The sequence below is a fragment of the Nothobranchius furzeri genome, chromosome 17 (genome assembly GCF_043380555.1).
Source record: "Nothobranchius furzeri strain GRZ-AD chromosome 17, NfurGRZ-RIMD1, whole genome shotgun sequence".
In the NCBI taxonomy this organism is placed as follows: Eukaryota; Metazoa; Chordata; class Actinopteri; order Cyprinodontiformes; family Nothobranchiidae; genus Nothobranchius; species Nothobranchius furzeri.
Window position 1 is genome coordinate 26324369 of NC_091757.1, and position 19216 is coordinate 26343584.

The 19216-nt window shown below is 46.3% G+C and overlaps 2 protein-coding genes across 3 annotated transcripts in view; both read left to right on the plus strand.

Moving 5' to 3' along the window:
• LOC107393461 (multiple epidermal growth factor-like domains protein 9) overlaps positions 1 to 2782 on the plus strand; it is a 37261-nt gene extending 34479 nt beyond the window's left edge. For both annotated transcript variants that reach the window (XM_015971825.3, XM_054731185.2), the window contains exon 6: positions 1118 to 2782. In XM_015971825.3, the coding sequence (XP_015827311.3) occupies positions 1118 to 1608 (491 nt within the window). In that variant the 3' untranslated portion in view covers positions 1609 to 2782. The remainder of the gene's footprint in view (positions 1 to 1117) is intronic.
• Positions 2783 to 7096: 4314 nt separating this feature from the next.
• Positions 7097 to 18494, plus strand: LOC107393463 (lymphotoxin-alpha). Its single transcript, XM_015971828.3, has 4 exons — positions 7097 to 7912; positions 15658 to 15688; positions 15773 to 15838; positions 16208 to 18494. Exons 1-4 carry the CDS (start codon positions 7670 to 7672, stop codon positions 16642 to 16644), a joined length of 777 nt encoding a protein of 258 aa, XP_015827314.3. The 5' UTR covers positions 7097 to 7669; the 3' UTR covers positions 16645 to 18494.
• The last annotated feature ends 722 nt before the right edge of the window (positions 18495 to 19216 follow it).

A 19216-nucleotide genomic window follows, 5' to 3' on the forward strand; every position in this document is an offset into this window, starting at 1 on the left:
TGGATTGGGATGATCTTTGTAGCCAGTTTTATGAATTATTCTAAAGGCCCTTTTCTGTAATATAGAGATTGTTGATAATGGACATTTGTAAGTATCGCCCCAAACCTCTGCACAGTAGCACAAATACGGTGCAACCATGGAGCAATATAGAATGTGGAGGGATTTGTGGTCCAGAATGTGTTTTACTTTACTCAGTATTGATATACTTCTTTTTGTTATTCAAGTTTTTTATTAAGTTTTCCAAATTTTTTACATACAAACAAAAACAAAATACCCAAATACCACCCCCCCCCCCCCCCTACAGCACTGGTTAACTCAAAACCACTCCCAACCACCATTCATAATAATTTCAAAACATGCTGTCCAGCAACTTTTACATCTTTTTACCAATAAAAAACAAAAATTCATTCCAAGTTTCAAAATATGGGTCTTTTTTTCCCTTCATTTTAGCAATTAATAGTTCATAAGATGCAACCTCCGTCATCGTTATTATCCAGTCTCTGTAAACAGGTGCCTCAGAACTTTTCCATTCACGCAGTATAACTAGCTGCTGAAATAAAACCTGTAAGAGCGGGCCTCTGCCGTTGTAGATATATTTGGTACACACGACAAGTCTCCTAGTAAACAAAGTAGAGCAGTTTCCGGGAGCGGTATACCCAACCACTCTTGCATTGTATTCAGTATTTTTTTCCAAAAAGGTTGAACAACATAGCACGACCACATAGAATGAATAAAAGTACCTTCCTGCCTTTTACATTTCCAGCATAAATTGTTCTTCATTAAACCCATTTTATAATATTGATATACTTCTTGAAATGTTATTATGGATATTATTTATATGTGACTTCCTATTTAATTTATCATCTATAATTACACCTTGGAACTTGTGTTCAAATAGTCTTTCAACATTCTCGTTAGTCTCATTTATGAAGCGGAGATTGCGTGCAGCTGTGCGTACTCCATGTTTGATAGATCACAACCTGCTTGGCGTAAGTACTTTTGTTTTGCTGAGCTAAAGTACGGTTTTAGTACGGATTCTACGCCATGTTTGATAAATGAGACCCCTGGTGCTTTAGGTTCTGGACTCATGGTGTGTGTGTGTTTTTTTTATCTCCAGCGACCCGCCTCCTTTCAGGACCAGCAGATCCATCTCCACCCAAGGCCCCCGCACCCAGCAGATCCTCGCCCACGTCGTCTTTCACCAGTGTCACTTTGACTTACATCACCACCAGCAGAGGCTTCCCAGAGCCCAACAGCACCCAGGCTGTGCTGAGCAGCCTCAGCAGCCCAACTGACAACACCACATCTGCCCTGACGGAGGTCTCGTGGACCCAGTTCAACATCATCATCCTTGCCGTCATCATCCTGGTGGTGCTGCTGCTGCTTGGCTTTGTGGGGGGCGTGTACACTTATCGAGAGTACCAGAACCGCAAGCTCAATGCCCCCTTCTGGACCATCGAATTGAAAGAAGACAATATCAGCTTCAGCAGCTACCATGACAGCATCCCCAACGCCGACGTGTCGGGCCTTCTGGAGGACGAGGCCAGCGAGGTTGTGCCGAACGGCCAGCTAGCCCTCACCACTCAGGGAAACTGCTACAAGGCTTAGCGTCCACCCGATCCCAGACCAGAGTCCTGCGTCGTCAGACACCACACAGCTGCTGTTTCCTGCTTGTCCTCCAAATCCAGAACACTCTGCTTCACCATATGCAAAGAGATGTAGGAATATTTTCCCTTTTTATAGAATTCATTTGTGAAATGGATGAAAAAGGATCCAAAGAAGCTCCACTAACCCTTTTGGAGCCAGCAGAGGGCGCTGCTGCCCTGGTTAACTGGGTGTGAGACAGGCAGGTGGGCTGAAGCAGATCCCAGCACCAGAGAGGACTTCCTGGAGCCTTTCCTGTGTTTTTAAGCCAGATCACTCACAGTGATCCAAACTAAGTGACTGATATTTATTTTGTGTTGTTTTTATTTATTTATTGGGGGGTGGGGGGGTGGGGCTGTAGGAGGCGTTTTGAAGGAGCGCGGATGACCTCACATGACCTTTATAACTTCCTGTGTTTGGTTCAGGTGTGTCAGCTAGCTGAGGTGTGAGAGGAGTGTGTGTTTACCTGTAATCATTCACCATCCGGCCTGGCTGCAGGAAAGTGACACATTCCTGTGTGTTAATCTGTAACAATCTAATCTAATCTGCTGTTTGCTGCCTACCTCAGCAAAAACCCATGGACCAAGCTGGCTGGGGGGCTCGTCATCTCCTCGTCTGAAACGTAGACCAGCTGAGCTGAACCAGTAAAGCTAGTGATGGAAGAAACTCCTCAGGTGTTCAGCCATCTGGTACCGGGCCCAGGCATCTGGTACCGGGCCCAGGCATCTGGTACCGGGCCCAGGCATCTGGTGCCCAGCCCAGGTGTCTGGTACCGGGCCCAGGCATCTAGTATCGGGTTCCACTTCCCGATGGCTGATAGCTGAGCTCCAGTACCAGGTTCTGGTATTCAGGTACCTGGTTCTGGAGCTCTTCATGGGTTTTCTGTAGATACTCTCCATGTACAGGTGAATGTAAATAGTAGCACTGGTACTGTACAGACATGTGTGTGGCACCGTAACACAACCCGACCCAACAGGACCGGACCCGTTCCCTAACCCAACACCAGCCCACCTGATCCAGGACCAGGCTGGTGCTGCCCTCTCCTCACACTGTTTCTATCGTTTCCTTTTATAAACAGACTCTGCTGCTGGACTCCAGACTTTGTAAATAAAATTCAGAACCAGAACTCAAATAAAAATGCGTCCGATTGTTGTCTGTTCTGTTGCACGAGACAGAACCAGCTCATCGGGTTCTTGTGAACCAGCTGCTGATTCCAGTTTCTCTTGTTGATCCAGACTTTGTAGCAGTGGGAAATCGCCTGCATTTATAATGTACCTTCTAGGGTTCTGGAACCGCCCAAGGCACTTTACCACACAACAGTCCTTCACACACACCTGGTGATGAGCTACAATGTCGCCACAGCTGCCCTGAGGCGTCCAACAGACGGAACTTGAACCTGCAACCCTACGGTTATGAGGTGGGCTCTTAACTCCTCTGCCACTGTCGCCTAAACCAACAGGCCAGTTGGAAGATGTTTTGTACTGTAACCATATTTCATCTCAACATTCCTCACAAACCTTTCTCCAACACACACACACACACACACACACACACACACACACACACACACACACACACACACACACACACACGCACATACAAACACACACACATGCACATACTCACAAACACACACACACATGCACATACTCACACACACACACACACGCACATACTCACAAACACAAACACACATACATGCACATACTCACACACACACATGCACATACTCACAAACACACACACACATGCACATACTCACACACACACACACACGCACATACTCACAAACACACATACATGCACATACTCACAAACACACACACATGCACATACTCACAAACACACACACACACATGCACATACTCACACACACACACACATGCACATACTCACACACACACACGCACATACAAACACACACACACGCACATACTCACAAACACACACACATGCACATACTCACACACACACACGCACATACAAACACACATACATGCACATACTCACACACACACACACGCACATACTCACAAACACACATACATGCACATACTCACACACACACGCACATACAAACACACACACATGCACATACTCACAAACACACACACACATGCACATACTCACACACACACACACACGCACATACTCACAAACACACATACATGCACATACTCACACACACACGCACATACAAACACACACACATGCACATACTCACAAACACACACACACACACATGCACATACTCACACACACACACACACACGCACATACAAACACACACACACAAACACACACACATGCACATACTCACACACACAAACACACACACACACTAACACATCCACTCACACACTCATACACATACTTGCACACACACACATTCACTCACACCCACAAACACAGACAACCACACACACACACATACTCACACACACTCACAAACACACATGCACATACTCACACACCCCACTCACAAACACACACACCCACTCACAAAAACTCCCACTCACACACTCATACACATTTAATAACCACCTTTCATCCACTTCCCCTGGCTGTGAGTGCTATAATATGCTCGCTCTCTCTCTCTCTCTCTCTCTCTCTCTCTCTCTCTCTCTCTCTCTCTCTCTCTCTCTCTCTCTCTCTCTCACACACACACACACATCCACTCATACACATACTTGCACACACACACACATTCACACACCCACTGATAAACACAGACACACACACATCACTGAGTAACATTGCTGACATCAGAGGCTTTGGCCTTGTTCCAGTAACTCCTCATTGGAGTCCCGTGACTCGAGGACAGGAGCGTGTCAAGACGAGGTCAGAATGAACAAGCCAAGTGCTCACGGGCCACAAAAATGCTTATTTTAATTTAATAAATTTATTTATTTTAATGCACATGTTTTTATTTTATAGTGATCCCGTTTTATTCGTGCTGCTGAAGAAAGGCCTAACATATTAGTATGTTGGTAAAAGTCTGAATATAAAATTGTTAAAAGGTGTTCTTCCTTTCAAGCTGCTTCAGCGAATCTGCAACCAAGCTAGCTTTTAAATGCAAGCACGGTCACAGAACACTCTCCTGCCATCGGATATCATGCCTGGGCTGTGTCCGCCTGCACCAGAATCCCGCATTGCCAGAAGAAACAAGATGGCGCACAACTCCAGTCAGTTTCTAGGTTCAGATGTGTTTAGTTGTCCTTGACTTGAAATGGTGCTTTTCTTTTTGGGACTGAAGTGGTAGCAGCCGGCTGTTTCTCCTTCTCTGTTATTATTGAGCGGAGAACCTCTCACACCAGTGGTGTTCTGTTGCTAGAATACATGAATGTGTGATGCGTGGAGGACCCAGGGAAGTGGGGCAGACACCTGGATGGTCCGGTAGAATAGACCAGACTTTATTGATCACTTTGTTGATCCCTCAGGGGGGACATTCACTTGTTAAGGCAGCACATACACTTAGAGAACAAGAAAAAATAATACAGGTAAATACACATGGCCATTATTATTACTGTAACCTTCAGCTAGGGCTGGGCAATAAATAAAAAAATTATCGTTATCGACATTTCTGACTTTTATCGAGCTAATTTTCCCAATACATTTAATAAAAAAATGAAAAGATGTGTGTAGGGTTTAAGAAGCGGTACCATCTTGAGTCACGTTACAATGTGACTCAGTGTGATACATGTGACAGCCCCATCTAGTGGACAACTTTAGTTTCCACGCATATCTGTAGTTGGTGTCCATTTATCGTTATGGAGGTGAAATCCTCGATGCATAGTTATGTTGATTTTAGGCCATATCGCCCAGCCCTACCTTCAGCACTCAAAAATAATGAAAATAGAGTACAAATAGAAAATTGAGTTTCCAAGAAGAAACGGCAAAAGACACAGATATACGTTCGTGCATCTGGGTGTGTCACTCGTAGTAAATATAGCTCTGATGTTAGCGTGTAGTGCCAGTACCAGCTAAACTGCAGAGTTATACAGTATTACTGCAGAGGGAATGAATAACCTACAGAAGTGTTCTGTTTTACATCTTGTGTGTCTCGGTCTACTGCTAAAGGAGCTGTCCATGGTCTTTAGTGGGATACAGTGGGTGGGAGAAGTTATCCAAGATGGAGGTCAGTTTCACCAATAGTTGCTTTCGATCTGAAATGTGTTATTGACTGAGGTTTTTATACAGAGAAAACATCTAAGGAGATGCAGAAACGACTAAAACTGGGTTAAGAACGGTCCAACGCATTAAAACCTGTTCTGATGAGTCCAGATGGACCTGTTCCAGTGATGTTGCATCAGGGTAAGAAGAGAGGCAGATGAAGTGATGCACCCATCATGCCTAGTGCCTGCTGTACAAGCCTGTGGGGGCAGTGCTATGATCTGGGGTTGCTGCAGGTCTAGGTTCAGCAACAGGATGTGCTCCAAGAATGAGGTCAGCTGACTACCTGAATATCCTGAATGACCAGGTTATTCCATCTTCCCTGATGACACGGCCATATTCCACGATGACAAAGCCAGGATTCATCGGGCTCAGGCAGTGAAAGAGTGGTTCAGGGAGAATGAGACATCATTTTCACACATGGATCGGCCACCAGGGCTGCGCAGTGGTTAGAGCTGTTGTCTTGTAGAGAGAAGGTCCTGGGTTCGCTTCCCGGCCTGGGATCTTTCTGCATGGAGTTTGCATTTTCTCCCTGTGCATGCGTGGGTTCTCTCCTCCCACAGTCCAAAAAACATGACTGTTAGGTTGATTGGTCTGTCTAAATTGTCCTTAGGTGTGTGTGTGTGTGTGTGTGTGTGTGTGTGTGAGTGTGTGTGTGTGTGTGTGATTGTTTGTCCTGTGTGTTTCTGTGTTGCCCTGCGATGGACTGGCTCTCTGTCCAGGGTGTACCCCGCCTGATTGCCCATTGACCGCTGAAGATAGGCACCAGCCCCCCCCCCCCCCCCCCCCCCCCCCGACCCTGCATGGACAAAGCGGGTTCAGAAAATGGATGGATGAATCGGCCACCGCAGAGTCCAGACCTTAACCCCACTGGAGAAGGCTTTGTGCAGCGGTCAGACTCTACCATCATCAGTGCAAGATCTTGGTGAGACATCAATGCAACACTGGATGGAGATAAAGCTGGTGACGCTGCAGAAGCTTATCGAAACAACACCACAGTGAATGTGTGATGTAATCAAAGTTAAAGGTTGTCCAATTAAATATTAGTGTGTGGCCTTTTCTCAGTGGTGACTGTTTTTTGGCTGGGCAGTGTGTGATAGAAGGTTGTTAAGAGGCATGAATTCAGCCTGCTGGAGACAGAAATGCTCATGGGAGCAGGGGCGTGTCCAGGGAGTGGCCTGGGGTAGCACATGCCACCCTTGGAATCTGACTGGCCACCCCAGGTGCCACCACACTAATTTACCTTTGAATAGGCTTTTCATTGTCCACAAAAGGCTTGGGGGAAAAACAAAAAAGCATAACCACTGGTGCCACCCATGCACAAAGCTGTGCCTCACCTGGGCCACCCCATTTTAAAAGATCTGGACACGCCACTTCATGGGAGCTGAACAAACCAATCAGAGGGCCACAAATGGCCCCTGCCGTCAGTTTGGAGGATAGATAGTCTCTTTTTCTCCTGGTCCCTGTCCAACAGCAGGTCGTCCAAACAGCTGATACAACTTTTCCCTTTCCTTCCTAATGAGCCATAAAAGAAGAAAACTGCTTTTCGATTTATTAAAAAAAAGTCAAGTTGAAGTTAACTCTGGTCTGAGACAAACGTGATCACGTGACTCTGCTGCAGCTGGAGGCATGAGAGGTCTGGACCTGGACCAACACATCTGAGTCTGGTTCCTCTCCTTTTAATCATCATCATTGATATTAATGCTGAGGAGTGAAGCTGACGCAGGACCAGAACCGTTTGGTGCAGAAACCTCCATAAAGAGGAAGTTCTGGCGGTATTTCCTGGATTGACAGAAACTGGTGTGAACCGAGACTGGGAGCTGCGGTTCTCAACGTGGGCGACGGCTGATAAATGGAGCCGGAGTCCGACTCTCTGCTGCTGATCTGTGACTGGGAGGCTGGAGTTGAGATGGAGCTAGACAACGTCTATAGACCGGAGTACTGGGTACCGGACCAGCTCCGGACCCACCGGACTCAGGGCCGAAGGACGAAGCACTTCGTTGTGGCCTGCCTGCTTGTGCTGATCGTTGAAGTTCCGGTGGTTCTGCTCGTTGTTTCTTACGGACGTTCCTGCCGGACTTCACCAGACAGCCAGGTGAGTGTTCTTAACACAGGTGCAGGGTCCGAACCCGACCCTGGTCAAAGCTCACGTCCTTCTGCGATTGAAAAATATGCTGTTTGCACCGCGACCGCAGCGTTTAGTCACAGTTAACTCAGTTCCGTTGGTTTATGGCGCGAAATCAAAGTAAACATTCCAATGGAGTTCATTATGCCAGTTAGTTAAAAGTTTCCTTCCACTGACTGGTGCCAGAGTCTTTACAGCAGTCATACTAAGCAAGCATGCAGCAACAGTGGAGAGGAAAACTCCCTTTTAACAGGAAGAACCCTCCAAATCACATCTGCAGGAGAGGAGAGACTGCATCTCTTTTACAGCAGTCTGGTTTTTAATCATGTTAGCTAAATAGTTCAGAATAACCAAGCATCCCTACTTACCCCAAAATTCCTCTACCTCCGCTCCGCCCCTGCCTTCCGCAGCCGCTCGCTTCCGAACTCAATTTTTACTGGTACCCGCTCTACAACGGCTCCCCTCCGGTGTGGAGACCTGAGGTGGGTAAACAGGCATGCGCGGGATTTTCGAGATCTTGCGATACAGTCCGAGCAATAAACGTGGAAGTTAGATCCCAACACCCGTTGTGTGGGAGAAGCATCGAATTGAACTGTTTAATCTGCCCATCATTTGTGTAGAGAGATCAGCAGTGTTTGGATCAACAAAGGGTGACTACTTTGATAGTGGAAACTGTATTTATGGCTTATTTTTGTGCATTTAAAGTTCAGCCGCCATTGATAGTTGTTAAAAGTTGTTAAACCTGTGAAACAAAAAATGCTTTTTGTTTATCGATTTATTGTGAAATAACGGAAGTTGTGCTTGCTCCTTTTCCTGTTGGGCGGTTGTGATTTCTGTCCATTGACTGCGGAGGTGCTCCAGCATCCGGCAATCGATCCTATTTTTGCCGGATGGCAGAACGGCGGGCGGCGCACTGCGCTGCACGGCCGCAGTAGTGGAACAGCTCTGATTGACTACAACGGGACCGATTTTGCTGTGGAGTTCTTGCCGGAGCGGAGCGGAGATAGTGGAATTTTGGGGTAACACAGGTCCGTTGCAACAACGTTGTCACAACGTGTTTATTTATTTATTTTAACCATGTCCTGTCTGGCTGTGAAGCAAACAGAATTGATGTCCGAATGCTGTTAACAAGCCTTACTGATTTACTCTCAGGTGGAGCATCAAAGCAGGGCCGGCTCTAGGTAATTTGGTGCCCAAGGTGAGGGTGCCCATTTGCCCCCCCCCCCCCCCCCCCGTGCCTGCATGCCTCTCACCCAAACCCAAGTCCACCCACCCACCACACATTGGAAAAAGCAACTCCACAGTTATTCCTTAGTTACTAATTTTTTATTTTAAATATTCACACAGCAACTCTTTGAAGTCAACAGCCTGAAGAATAAATGTAAGCTTGAAAGATAAGTAACCTGAGAATATTACAATAACCAACAACTCAAAATGTTGTGCAAATGTCAGTGTGTGTGTGTGTGTGTGGGGGGGGGGGGGGGGGGGGAATCAAAAGCAAAACTCAAATATCAGTGTCATCATAAAGAAAGTTCTACTTTCCATTTTGTTCAACTGCTGTGGCCAGTCAGCAGGATCCATGGGGCCAGCAGCTACATGTTCACAGACATCTGTTGAAGCTGATGATGATGTCTCCTCAGGCTGTTGGATTGAGCACTGAGTCTGCTGGTGTTGGGTTCTTCTGTGAGAAAATAAACACACACACACACACACACACACACACACAGAGAAAGAGAGAGAGAGAGACACACACACACATAGCAACTTAACCCTCTGATGCATGCATTAAGAACAGCGCCACTTTCACGTTCAATATTCCTCGGTCATGTGCAGTGATGCTTTTCATTATTTTTAATGTTACTGGACTTTTTATTTTATTGATCTTTTTTAATCTGTTCTATGAAAACATGAATAAAATGATCAAAAATAGGTGGAAGTGAGCGCATCCATAGGGAATATTTGAAAAGACTTATGTCTCACTCTCAGGTGCTCTTCAGCATCAAATAAATCGTAGAATATGAGGAAGAAGAACCGGTGATCTGAGGCACTCTGAGGATTTCATTTATTAAACAAGGAAACACCGACGCGTTTTGGTACCACCTTCTTCAGGGCATAAACCTTTATGCCCTGAAGATGACTCACTATGTCACAAAAACTAATGTCCATGCTTTTTTACAAAATTACAGCCTAATTGACAATAACATCTTAAGGAGACAATCAGATGTGTATGCTCAGATTATTTAATATTCTCAATGCTAAATCAATGCTGCACTCATTGTGCCAAAAACAAGTGTCTGGTGTGGATTTAAATAAATTAATTTTGCATATCATATGTGATAAGCCGTTTAATTTGAAAAAGTCCGTTTCTACTGCTGATTACAAATAGCCTAACAAGTAACTTACTCACCTGGTTCTAGATGCTGAGATTGTAGCTCAGTAAATGTGCTGCTGCGTGATGCCTGAATAGAAGACGCTGCAGCGTAAACAAGAAAGAGACGGCATAAGATGTCATGCTGTGTTTAGGCAGTGCGATAGGCAGTTCTCACTCAGCAGCAGAGAGTCGAACTCCGGCTCCATTTGTCAGCTGTCGCCCCCCTCTGGAGGTGCTTGGGTTGCCTCGGGGGGTGGACTACTGGCGGTTGTGAGTGGGGCCCCTTGGAGGTCTTGGCGGCAGCCATGGGTCACTGCCCAGCAGCTGCATTGCCCCTGGGTGGGTCTGAGTGGGGGCCTGGGGGCTCGGGGTGTGGGGGTGGCCTGCCCCGTGTGGGGATCTGGGCGGGGCCTTGGGGGTCGGGTCCTGACATGTATGCTGCCGGGAAGAAGGCAGGAACATGCAGCAGTGCCTGGTTCAGGTTCAGGGGCCTCAGGTAGACCTTGGCTCCTCTGCTGTTCCATCACAGGGGAGGGGGAAGTCCAGGAGGGGGAGGATCCAACCTTACCAGGATGCCATGTCTTATATAATCTGGAAGTTGTGCAAATGCAGGGATGGGTGTAGATATTCTGCTGGGGTGGGGCTGGGTTGGTGCCCTTGGACTCCGTGAGGCTCTGTGATGCTGCTTCTTTGGGCCCTGGCAGGATGGGCTGGGGTCTCCATACCCTGGGTGGCATTTTGACAACAGAGGTGCCTATTGGGGCCAGTGGGGGAGCTGGCTCCCTGGAGGACTAAGCCCAACCAGCCATTCCTCCCCATCCCCACACATTTCTCTCCTCCTGCTCCCTCACATCATCACACAAACATGCACATAGGACCTTGGGGGGTGGGCAAGTCAGGGAGTGCGGGTATGGACCCCATTTCCGCATTCCTATGGCAACCTGCCCCCAATTTTATTTGCACCTTAAACACTTCCACCAGTGACATTCCACGCAAACACACACTTAGGGCCTTGGGAGTGAGCACATTCAACGGCAGTTGGCAGGGGGATATTTCAGCCTCATCCCAAGTTTCGGTGCCCACTTCCAATTTTAAACTGCACTTAGACACCGAGGGCTGTGGGTGCAAGTGGGGAGGTTTGGTGGCATCAGCTGGAATAGGCTAGACGATGCTCGCACAGCCCGCTCACTACAGCCATGGAATACACCTCATCAGCACTCACTAACACCATATTGGAGCAGGCGGAGGGAGACTAGGGGTCTTAGCACACCTCTGTTGTTGCTTGGCGTCCTGGGACTGGGGGCTAGGAGGGAGATCCGGCCGTCCGGTTGGGGTATGGGGTGGTGGGTTGCTGTGCTCGGGGTTGGGCGGAGGAGCCTGCTCATCAGCACCCCAGCAGAAAGGGTCGAACTCTGGGAACCAGTAATGGTTGTACCCCATGTGCAGCAGTACCGGGACCAGAGTGAATAGGGTGTGTATGGGGAGCATGAGTGGGTGTCCGGCATGCATTTTTGTAAGTCTTTGGTTGTATTTGTATGTGTGAGCATGAGGGAGGGAGTGTGTGACTGTGTTTGTGTATGACTGTATATGTCAGGTGGGGCCTTTGACTCTTCCCTTCTCCTGGGACTTCTTTTGATGATATAGATCTTCGTCTTCCCTCTCCCTGCCACACCTGGTGTGGAGTGCGGTGCCTTGGTCTGCCTGGGTCGTGGCTCCCGGGTCAGGGAGTTTAAGATTTTTGGCGTCTGCCTGACCAATCCCTGTGGCTGCCTGGTGGAGTCTGGGTCTCTGGGCTCTGCTGGGTCCCCGGCGGGGGTGGTCACCCCTGGGTCCCGGGTCGCTGGGTCCTGGGTCCTTGGTCACTGGGTCCCGGGCTCGGCCGGCTAAGGGGTGGGAGGCTGCGGACAGGCCTGTGGGCTTGCCGCCGATATCTCCCGGGACTCTGCCGGCTGCTGGTTGTGGCCCCCCGGGGCGATCCTCTGCGCCTCTCGAGGGGTCGGGGGCTTTTCTGGTCGCAGTCTCCCTGGGGTTCCTGTGCTCTGGGGCAGCTCCTGGATCTCTGGGACTTGGAGCTCCCTCCGTCTCCTACACATCTTTAGGGGGCAGAGGTGCTATAGAAATGATTCTTCTTCTTCTTCTGTGGCCCCTCACACTCTCTATTGGATGCTCCTATAGATAAACCTTACATATACAAGCGCGTGTACACACACAGGTGCTCACATGGTGCTCTCATAAGAATGGACTTGGGCACGTTCAACACATGTCTCAAGGCTATGGTTGGCACCAAATGCACTGTGATTTATTATCGTGTGATTGTTCAGTTAAACAATGTTGATTATATATTTTGTAATGAAATAGATTACAGTTATTTAATGAGCAATAAGGCGTGGGATTCCATAGGAAATATGAAATCCACCTTACAGATCGCAGGGTTATTTAAACCAGAAGATTGGATCTTTTTATTGCAGGGATTAGATAACTGTTATGTATTCACTCAGAGAATAGAGAGAGTCAAGTTTAAAAGTTAAGAAATTTATTACTAACAAATTAAACTAGACTGACTTTAAAACTAAATATATAGTGTACATGGATGGGACGGTGAATGGATGACGTGCAATTTTAAATCAGAACCAACAAATCCGAAGTAGCGATTGTTCTGATGGGAACTGAAGATGTTGTTTTTGCATTAAGCTTTGGTTAGGAAGTTCAAAAACACATGAGACACCATTTGCCGGTCTACCTACCCTTCGGGAAGTCCTCTGTAGATCAGGAATATCGAGGTCCAGTGGACCCTCTCTGGAACCGAGCCGGTAGGAAAAGCCGCGGTTCCGATCAAACCCGTCTTGAGTTACTTCCGGGCACACAAGTTATTGGCGTCTGGTGAGACCAAGCCTGGGTCCGGAAGGTTGAGCTTTTGTTCTGAAAGGAACTGTTGTCGCTGGTTGGTATAGCGACTGGATTTTTCAGCTTGTCGTCGTTCTTTCGGTTAAAGAGTTTAGATCAGGATTGGCCTCTCCGTCACTTTCTCTGGAACGCTTTGAACTGGCGTTTGAGCTGACGTGGCATAGTTTTATACTTTGGATGTTATAGTTTATTGTCAAATGAAAAATTACCAAACACCATCAGAACCATGCCTCCGTCAGATCTGTAAGATTCTGATTGGATCAGTGAACGTAATGTGTCATGTCTTTTTAACACTACGTGAAATGAGTCCTGTTGGAACACTTAAAGTCACATTACCTTTATATTCTATAGGATTATAATAAGGTAATTAATATTTTGATTTCACAGGTTGGTCACATCTTATTGACTAACACTTTGATGGATTAGCTTTATTAAAATAGAGTTATTTGATTAATTAAAAGAAAAGAGTTCATTCTTCGTTCTTCTGTTGAGCTGAAAATAAGCAGGTTAGAAGTAATGCATGAGACCTTGAGTTATATCTCATGCAGACTAGTCTTGAGCAAATAAGGGAAAAAACACAGTCTTCCGTTCCGTTACATATCCTTCATCAAGTTGACGCAGTGATAGCTTGATCTTGTATTGTGTGTCCCATTTTTTTTCTTTTTTTTTTTCTCTTTCTGCAGGTCTAGAAGCAGACTCTTGTTCATTATTGTTTATTTTTGTGGATACCCCCTCCCCCCACCCCCATCTCTTCCTTTCTCTTTCACCTCTGTCTCCGTGTCTGGACAGAATTACAAAGCATTCAAAGACAATAACAATAAAGTTTTAAGTATCAGGCGTGACATTAAAAGCAGACGCTTTGATGCTCCACCTGAGCGTTAATCTGTAAGGCTTGTCACCAGCATTCAGACATCAATTCTGCTTGCTTCACAGCCAGACAGGACAGGGGAAAAAATTAAAAAGGGCTTGTGTTTCCCAACCTTGGTCCTCAGGGCACTGTCCTGCATGTTTTCCATGCTGCCATTTTAAACACAAGTGTTGCCCTGCTGCCACACACCTGACTTAACCCTCTCAGGCTCAAAATAAGTTTTGATAAAAGGACGAACAACTAAGTCCTTCAGGGGTACTTCTGAGTAAAAAAATGCTCATGACGTGTGTGTGTGTGTGTGTGTGTGTGTGTGTGTGTGTGTGTGTGTGTGTGTGTGTGTGTGTGTGTGTGTGTGTGTGTGTGTACCTACCAGGTAGGTGGGTTTTAACATAGCAAATCTGCAACGCCTGCGTCCAGAGGGTTAAATGAAAGAGTGATTAATGGGCTTCTGCAGCACTTAATGTCCTCCTGAGGAGGTAATGTAAATCAGGCATTCTGAAGCAGAGACATGGAAAACATGCAGGTCAGTGTGGCCCGATGACCAGAGTTGGGAAACACTGCTGTAAAGCATCTTGGGGGGTTCTAGGACTCTAAAAGTCACTATATCAGCTACAGGCCAATTACCATACATTTTGCGACTTAACACAACAACTCATCAACAGGTCAAGAAAAACTGCTGAAATCAGTTGAAGGTCATTTACACAGTTTAACTGACAACTAATGAAAATCCCAAATTCAGTATCTCAGTAAAATAGAATATCAACTAAGACCAATGCAAGAAAAAGGAATTTATAAATGTTGACCAACTGAAAAGTATGAGCATGAACAGCACTCTGTAATTAGTTTGGGCTCCTTTGGCTTGGATGACATGTTTCATCGGTTTCATGTAATGCTCTAATACTCCCAACGGGAGTTTCATACGCTGTAAGCCACAATCATCACAGTTATAACAAATAAAAGCCTGAAATATGTGACTTTGCAAGGAATGAGTCCGTCTCAGAGATTAGATTCACCCTTCGAATCGACTGTTTCCATCTTTCAGTTTCACTTGTATTTTCACCAGGAAAGAAGTAAAACAATGCCCTGATCAAAAAGCAAACAACACAGGTGATGGGCTTACACACACACACACACACACACACACACACACACACACACACACACACACACACACACACACACACACGTTACATTATCATTACTGAATTGCAAATACTAAATCAAATGAAAGGACGGCGTTTATAAACCATCTGCAGTTTGCTGCAAGGCTGCACCTTGACTGAAAGCGATGGAGTTGTCTGATAACCTTAAGCCTAAGGTGCGATAGAAAAGCCGTGTTTTAAATGATGTCAGTATAAAAGCGAGACCGTTTCCACGGGCCTGTGTTCAGCTCATTATTAAACATACCTGATAGGTCTTTGCCGGATGGCCGGGACAGCCCTGTAGTGTGGACACGATCCATCTGAGCAGCAACGGTGCTACTGTCAGCTATCTAGTTGTGAGATCTTCCTCCAGAGCCTGGACCTTTTTTCGGGGTTTGGTTCTGTTTCTGACTGTCTTGTTTCATTGCAGACTGTTGTTCAGCCTGACAGCATCTCTCTGGGTGAGTGTTTGTTGATCAGGATCAAACGGTGATGGTTTTCTGAAATCACCAGCTAAACGCTGACATCTTGTTTCACTCTTGTAGGAAAACTGCAACAAGTGAGTTCTGCTCCTGGAGGAGTCAAAGAGACCCCACGAGCCATGCTGACAGGTAGTAGGACTGCTTACTCCTGATCAGAAACAAGCTGAAAGGATCACTCACTCTTGTTTTCTTCTGAACTCAGGATTATTTGTCAGATGTTATAGCATGATGGTGATTTCACTTCCTGCAGCGTTATGTTTGGCCATATCTGGTTTGGTCTGATTACGCCAGGGACAAAACCTTTAGTGTCAAATGAATAATCATGTCTAAAGGTGCTCGTTAGGAGGTGAGCGACCACGCGCTGCGTTTGCTCAAACTGAATCAACCAGAGCAGCTGAGTCCGACCGTTAGAGAACAGTTGGTTCAGAGTTTTGTAGGAAATGTTTTGTGACGTTGAAGTTTCCAACGTTGATCCTATTATTGTCTTCTTTCTCTCAGCCCCAGAGATTCCAGACATTTCTAATAAACAGCTGCAGTGGGAGAGCAACATGGGAAACGCTTTCTGCAAAGGAGGCTTCAACTACACCGATGGACACCTGGTGGTGCCCAGAGCCGGCTATTACAGAGTCTTTCTGCAGATCACCTACGGGGATCAGGGTGGTGACGCGGATACACACTGTAAAAACAGAGAGACGTTAAAACTCTCCCACTCTGTTTCCTACTTCCACGACAGCTACCCGGATTACCAACCGCTCCTGTCAGCAGTTGACACAGTGATTTGCGCCCAGGGCTGGAGGAAGTCTCTGTTTACAAGCGGCTTGTTCCACCTGGATAAGGACAGCGTACTGAAGGTAGAATCGGAACAGCCAAAACGCATCGTGAGAAATGAACATGAGGTGTTCTTTGGAGCTGAACTTCTTCCTGATTCACGTTGAGGTTGACTCAGGATGATCCTCATCACATGGGTCATATACTGTATAGTTGAATGGACATTTTTTGAGTTCAACTCCAACAGACTTGGTGTAGATGTCAGAGGACCATCTACACCAAGTCTGTTTCATCCTGGTCCTTGAGGGCCACCCCCCAGCATGTTTCAGCTGTTTCCCTACTCCAACACCCCTTTTTCAATAGAAGAATCACCTTCTCGGAAAGTCCTCAACATCTTCAGACATATTAAACACCCATTTGCTCAAACCAGGTGTGGTTGCAGGGAAATGTAGAATCTGTGCAGGCAGTGACCCTCAAGAACGAGGACTGGACGGCTGTGGTCCAAACCAAGCAGCTCATGGATGAAAGTGAAACACCAACGGCGTGCTTATTCATGTAGGATGTCAGCTTTTCTCTGAAAATGATCTCATGCTTCAGAGTAACACCAGGGGTGGGTGATGGGATCTACACAGCTGCAAGGCCCAATTATAATATGGGCAAACTGGGCACAGGCCCAGGGGCCCACAGCCCCAAGGGGGCCCACGCGAGCAGCAGTCTTTTTTTTTTGTGTGTGTGCAGCAGTCTTAACGTTAGAGAAAAAAGTTAACAATTAAACCTGTGCCTGCATTTTCCAAGTTAACACACATTTCTCTTAACAACGGTAGTTTTTGCATCTTTACTGCCTGCTTCAGCCCTCTCCCCCCTCCCCTGCGCAGTGGCGGCAAACTCACCGATGCGCCTGCAGCCTCTCAGAGTTCCTGCTGCTCTAAATATTGAAAGAATTATTTCATTTTCTGTTCCTCACTTCTGATTACCTTCAATGGTGTCTGTTTGTTGCTACCAGGTACAAAAACTAACTTGTTTTTTATTTGACTATTTTTCTGTCCTGTCTGTTTATTATCTTCCTGCATCTCCTCTCAATCCTAAAGAAAAACTGCTACCTGGCTTTATATATATATATATATATATGAGTTACCTTTGAACTGCAGTTCTAAAAGATCTACCAACCGCAAAACTGGCAGAGTGCGCGCTGCGCGCCGGCCACACCGGTGCGGTGAAGTCACCGGAGGATGAAACAGGTGATGCGGTCGCTCCGCAGCAGCGAAACGCATCAGGCACAAATAAAAGACAGAAAACATGAAAGGATATGAGCCGACATAAACGATTGTGTGTTAAATTTGTTTTTGAGGTGGCGACACTTTGATAATGTTACTGCGGCCGTGCTCAGGACGCATCTGTCTGGAGCGCATCAACGATCAGAGCTTTGCACCTCTCCGCTCAAAATAATCCCTAGAGAGTCCACATAGATAATTTAATACAAGCAGTACCAGGATCGTTTTCGGGCTAAAAAATAATCTACGGTCCATCTTCCCTAATGTGTTTGTGGCCCTGCGGATTTTTCTAACTCTACCAGTTACAAATTGTGAAGGGGAACGATCATTTTCACAAATGGCAAGAATAAAAAATGAACTGAGAACAAGACTAACTCAACAGCGCCTCAGTGCACTGTCACTGGTGGCCATTGAATCTCAGCTTGTCAGGAATCTGGACTTTGATGACATTGTAAATTAATTTACTAATAGAAAGGCCAGAAAGCAGTTTTTCTGAAAGCAAGAGAGGAGACCAACAACAGGAGACAGGAGACAGGGGCCCCTGCAATGATAATCCGGCCCTGCACACTTGGATTGCTATGCCAAGTGTTTCAAAACTAGGATGGTCTTACTTTGTTCCTGCAGCTGTCTTTTCAGCCAATATTAGCTTTAATATTTATTCTTGTAAAACATCTTTAAGTCTTTTTAAACGAGGGGCCTTATTTATAAACTTGCTTGTGCAAATAAATAAAACTGGTCTAAAATTGTGAGTGCTTCATAAACTTTGTGATTCATAATAAAAACGTGTCAGGAAAATGTGGCAACATTTAGCAAACTGGAAATGAGTAAGCATGTTTTGGAGACAGGGAGCCTGCCAGTGCAGCCAGTGACGTGGTGAAGAGACATTTACAGACTTGTAGACACACACACACACACACACACACACACACACACACGGGTTGGAGGTGATACAAGGGCGACAGTAACAACCACAGAGCTAATTCAGTACTGAAGGCTAAACTTGTTGAGAACATGTTTAACTAAACTATCATCAACAGGTTCAAATTCAGGTCATGGTAGGATTTAGACAGTACCACACGGTGCACATTCATCTACAGAATACTTACTACAGTCATAATAGATCATGTCTGAAGAGGAAAGGTGAAGGAGAACCCCAACTAGACTAATGTCCTGTTTAAAGCCTCATTCACAACAGATGGGGTCCGGTTTCAGGTTAGCCTAATTTATGCCTCTCCGTTAGCTCCACGAGGGAGAGGCGCACGCGCATTGACGGAGACATTTTGCCTTCAGACTTCTCCGTCACCTAGGAGTGTTGCAAAGCACAGCAACCATTTACTAGAGTTGTGTAATCAACTGAATAGTAAATTGATTTAAGCCGCAAGAACGAGCCTGAGCATGTTTTTTACAGTAGTAATATGCATCAAGTAAGGACTCACATGCCTCCAATGGGACGGCTGCGTTGGTGATG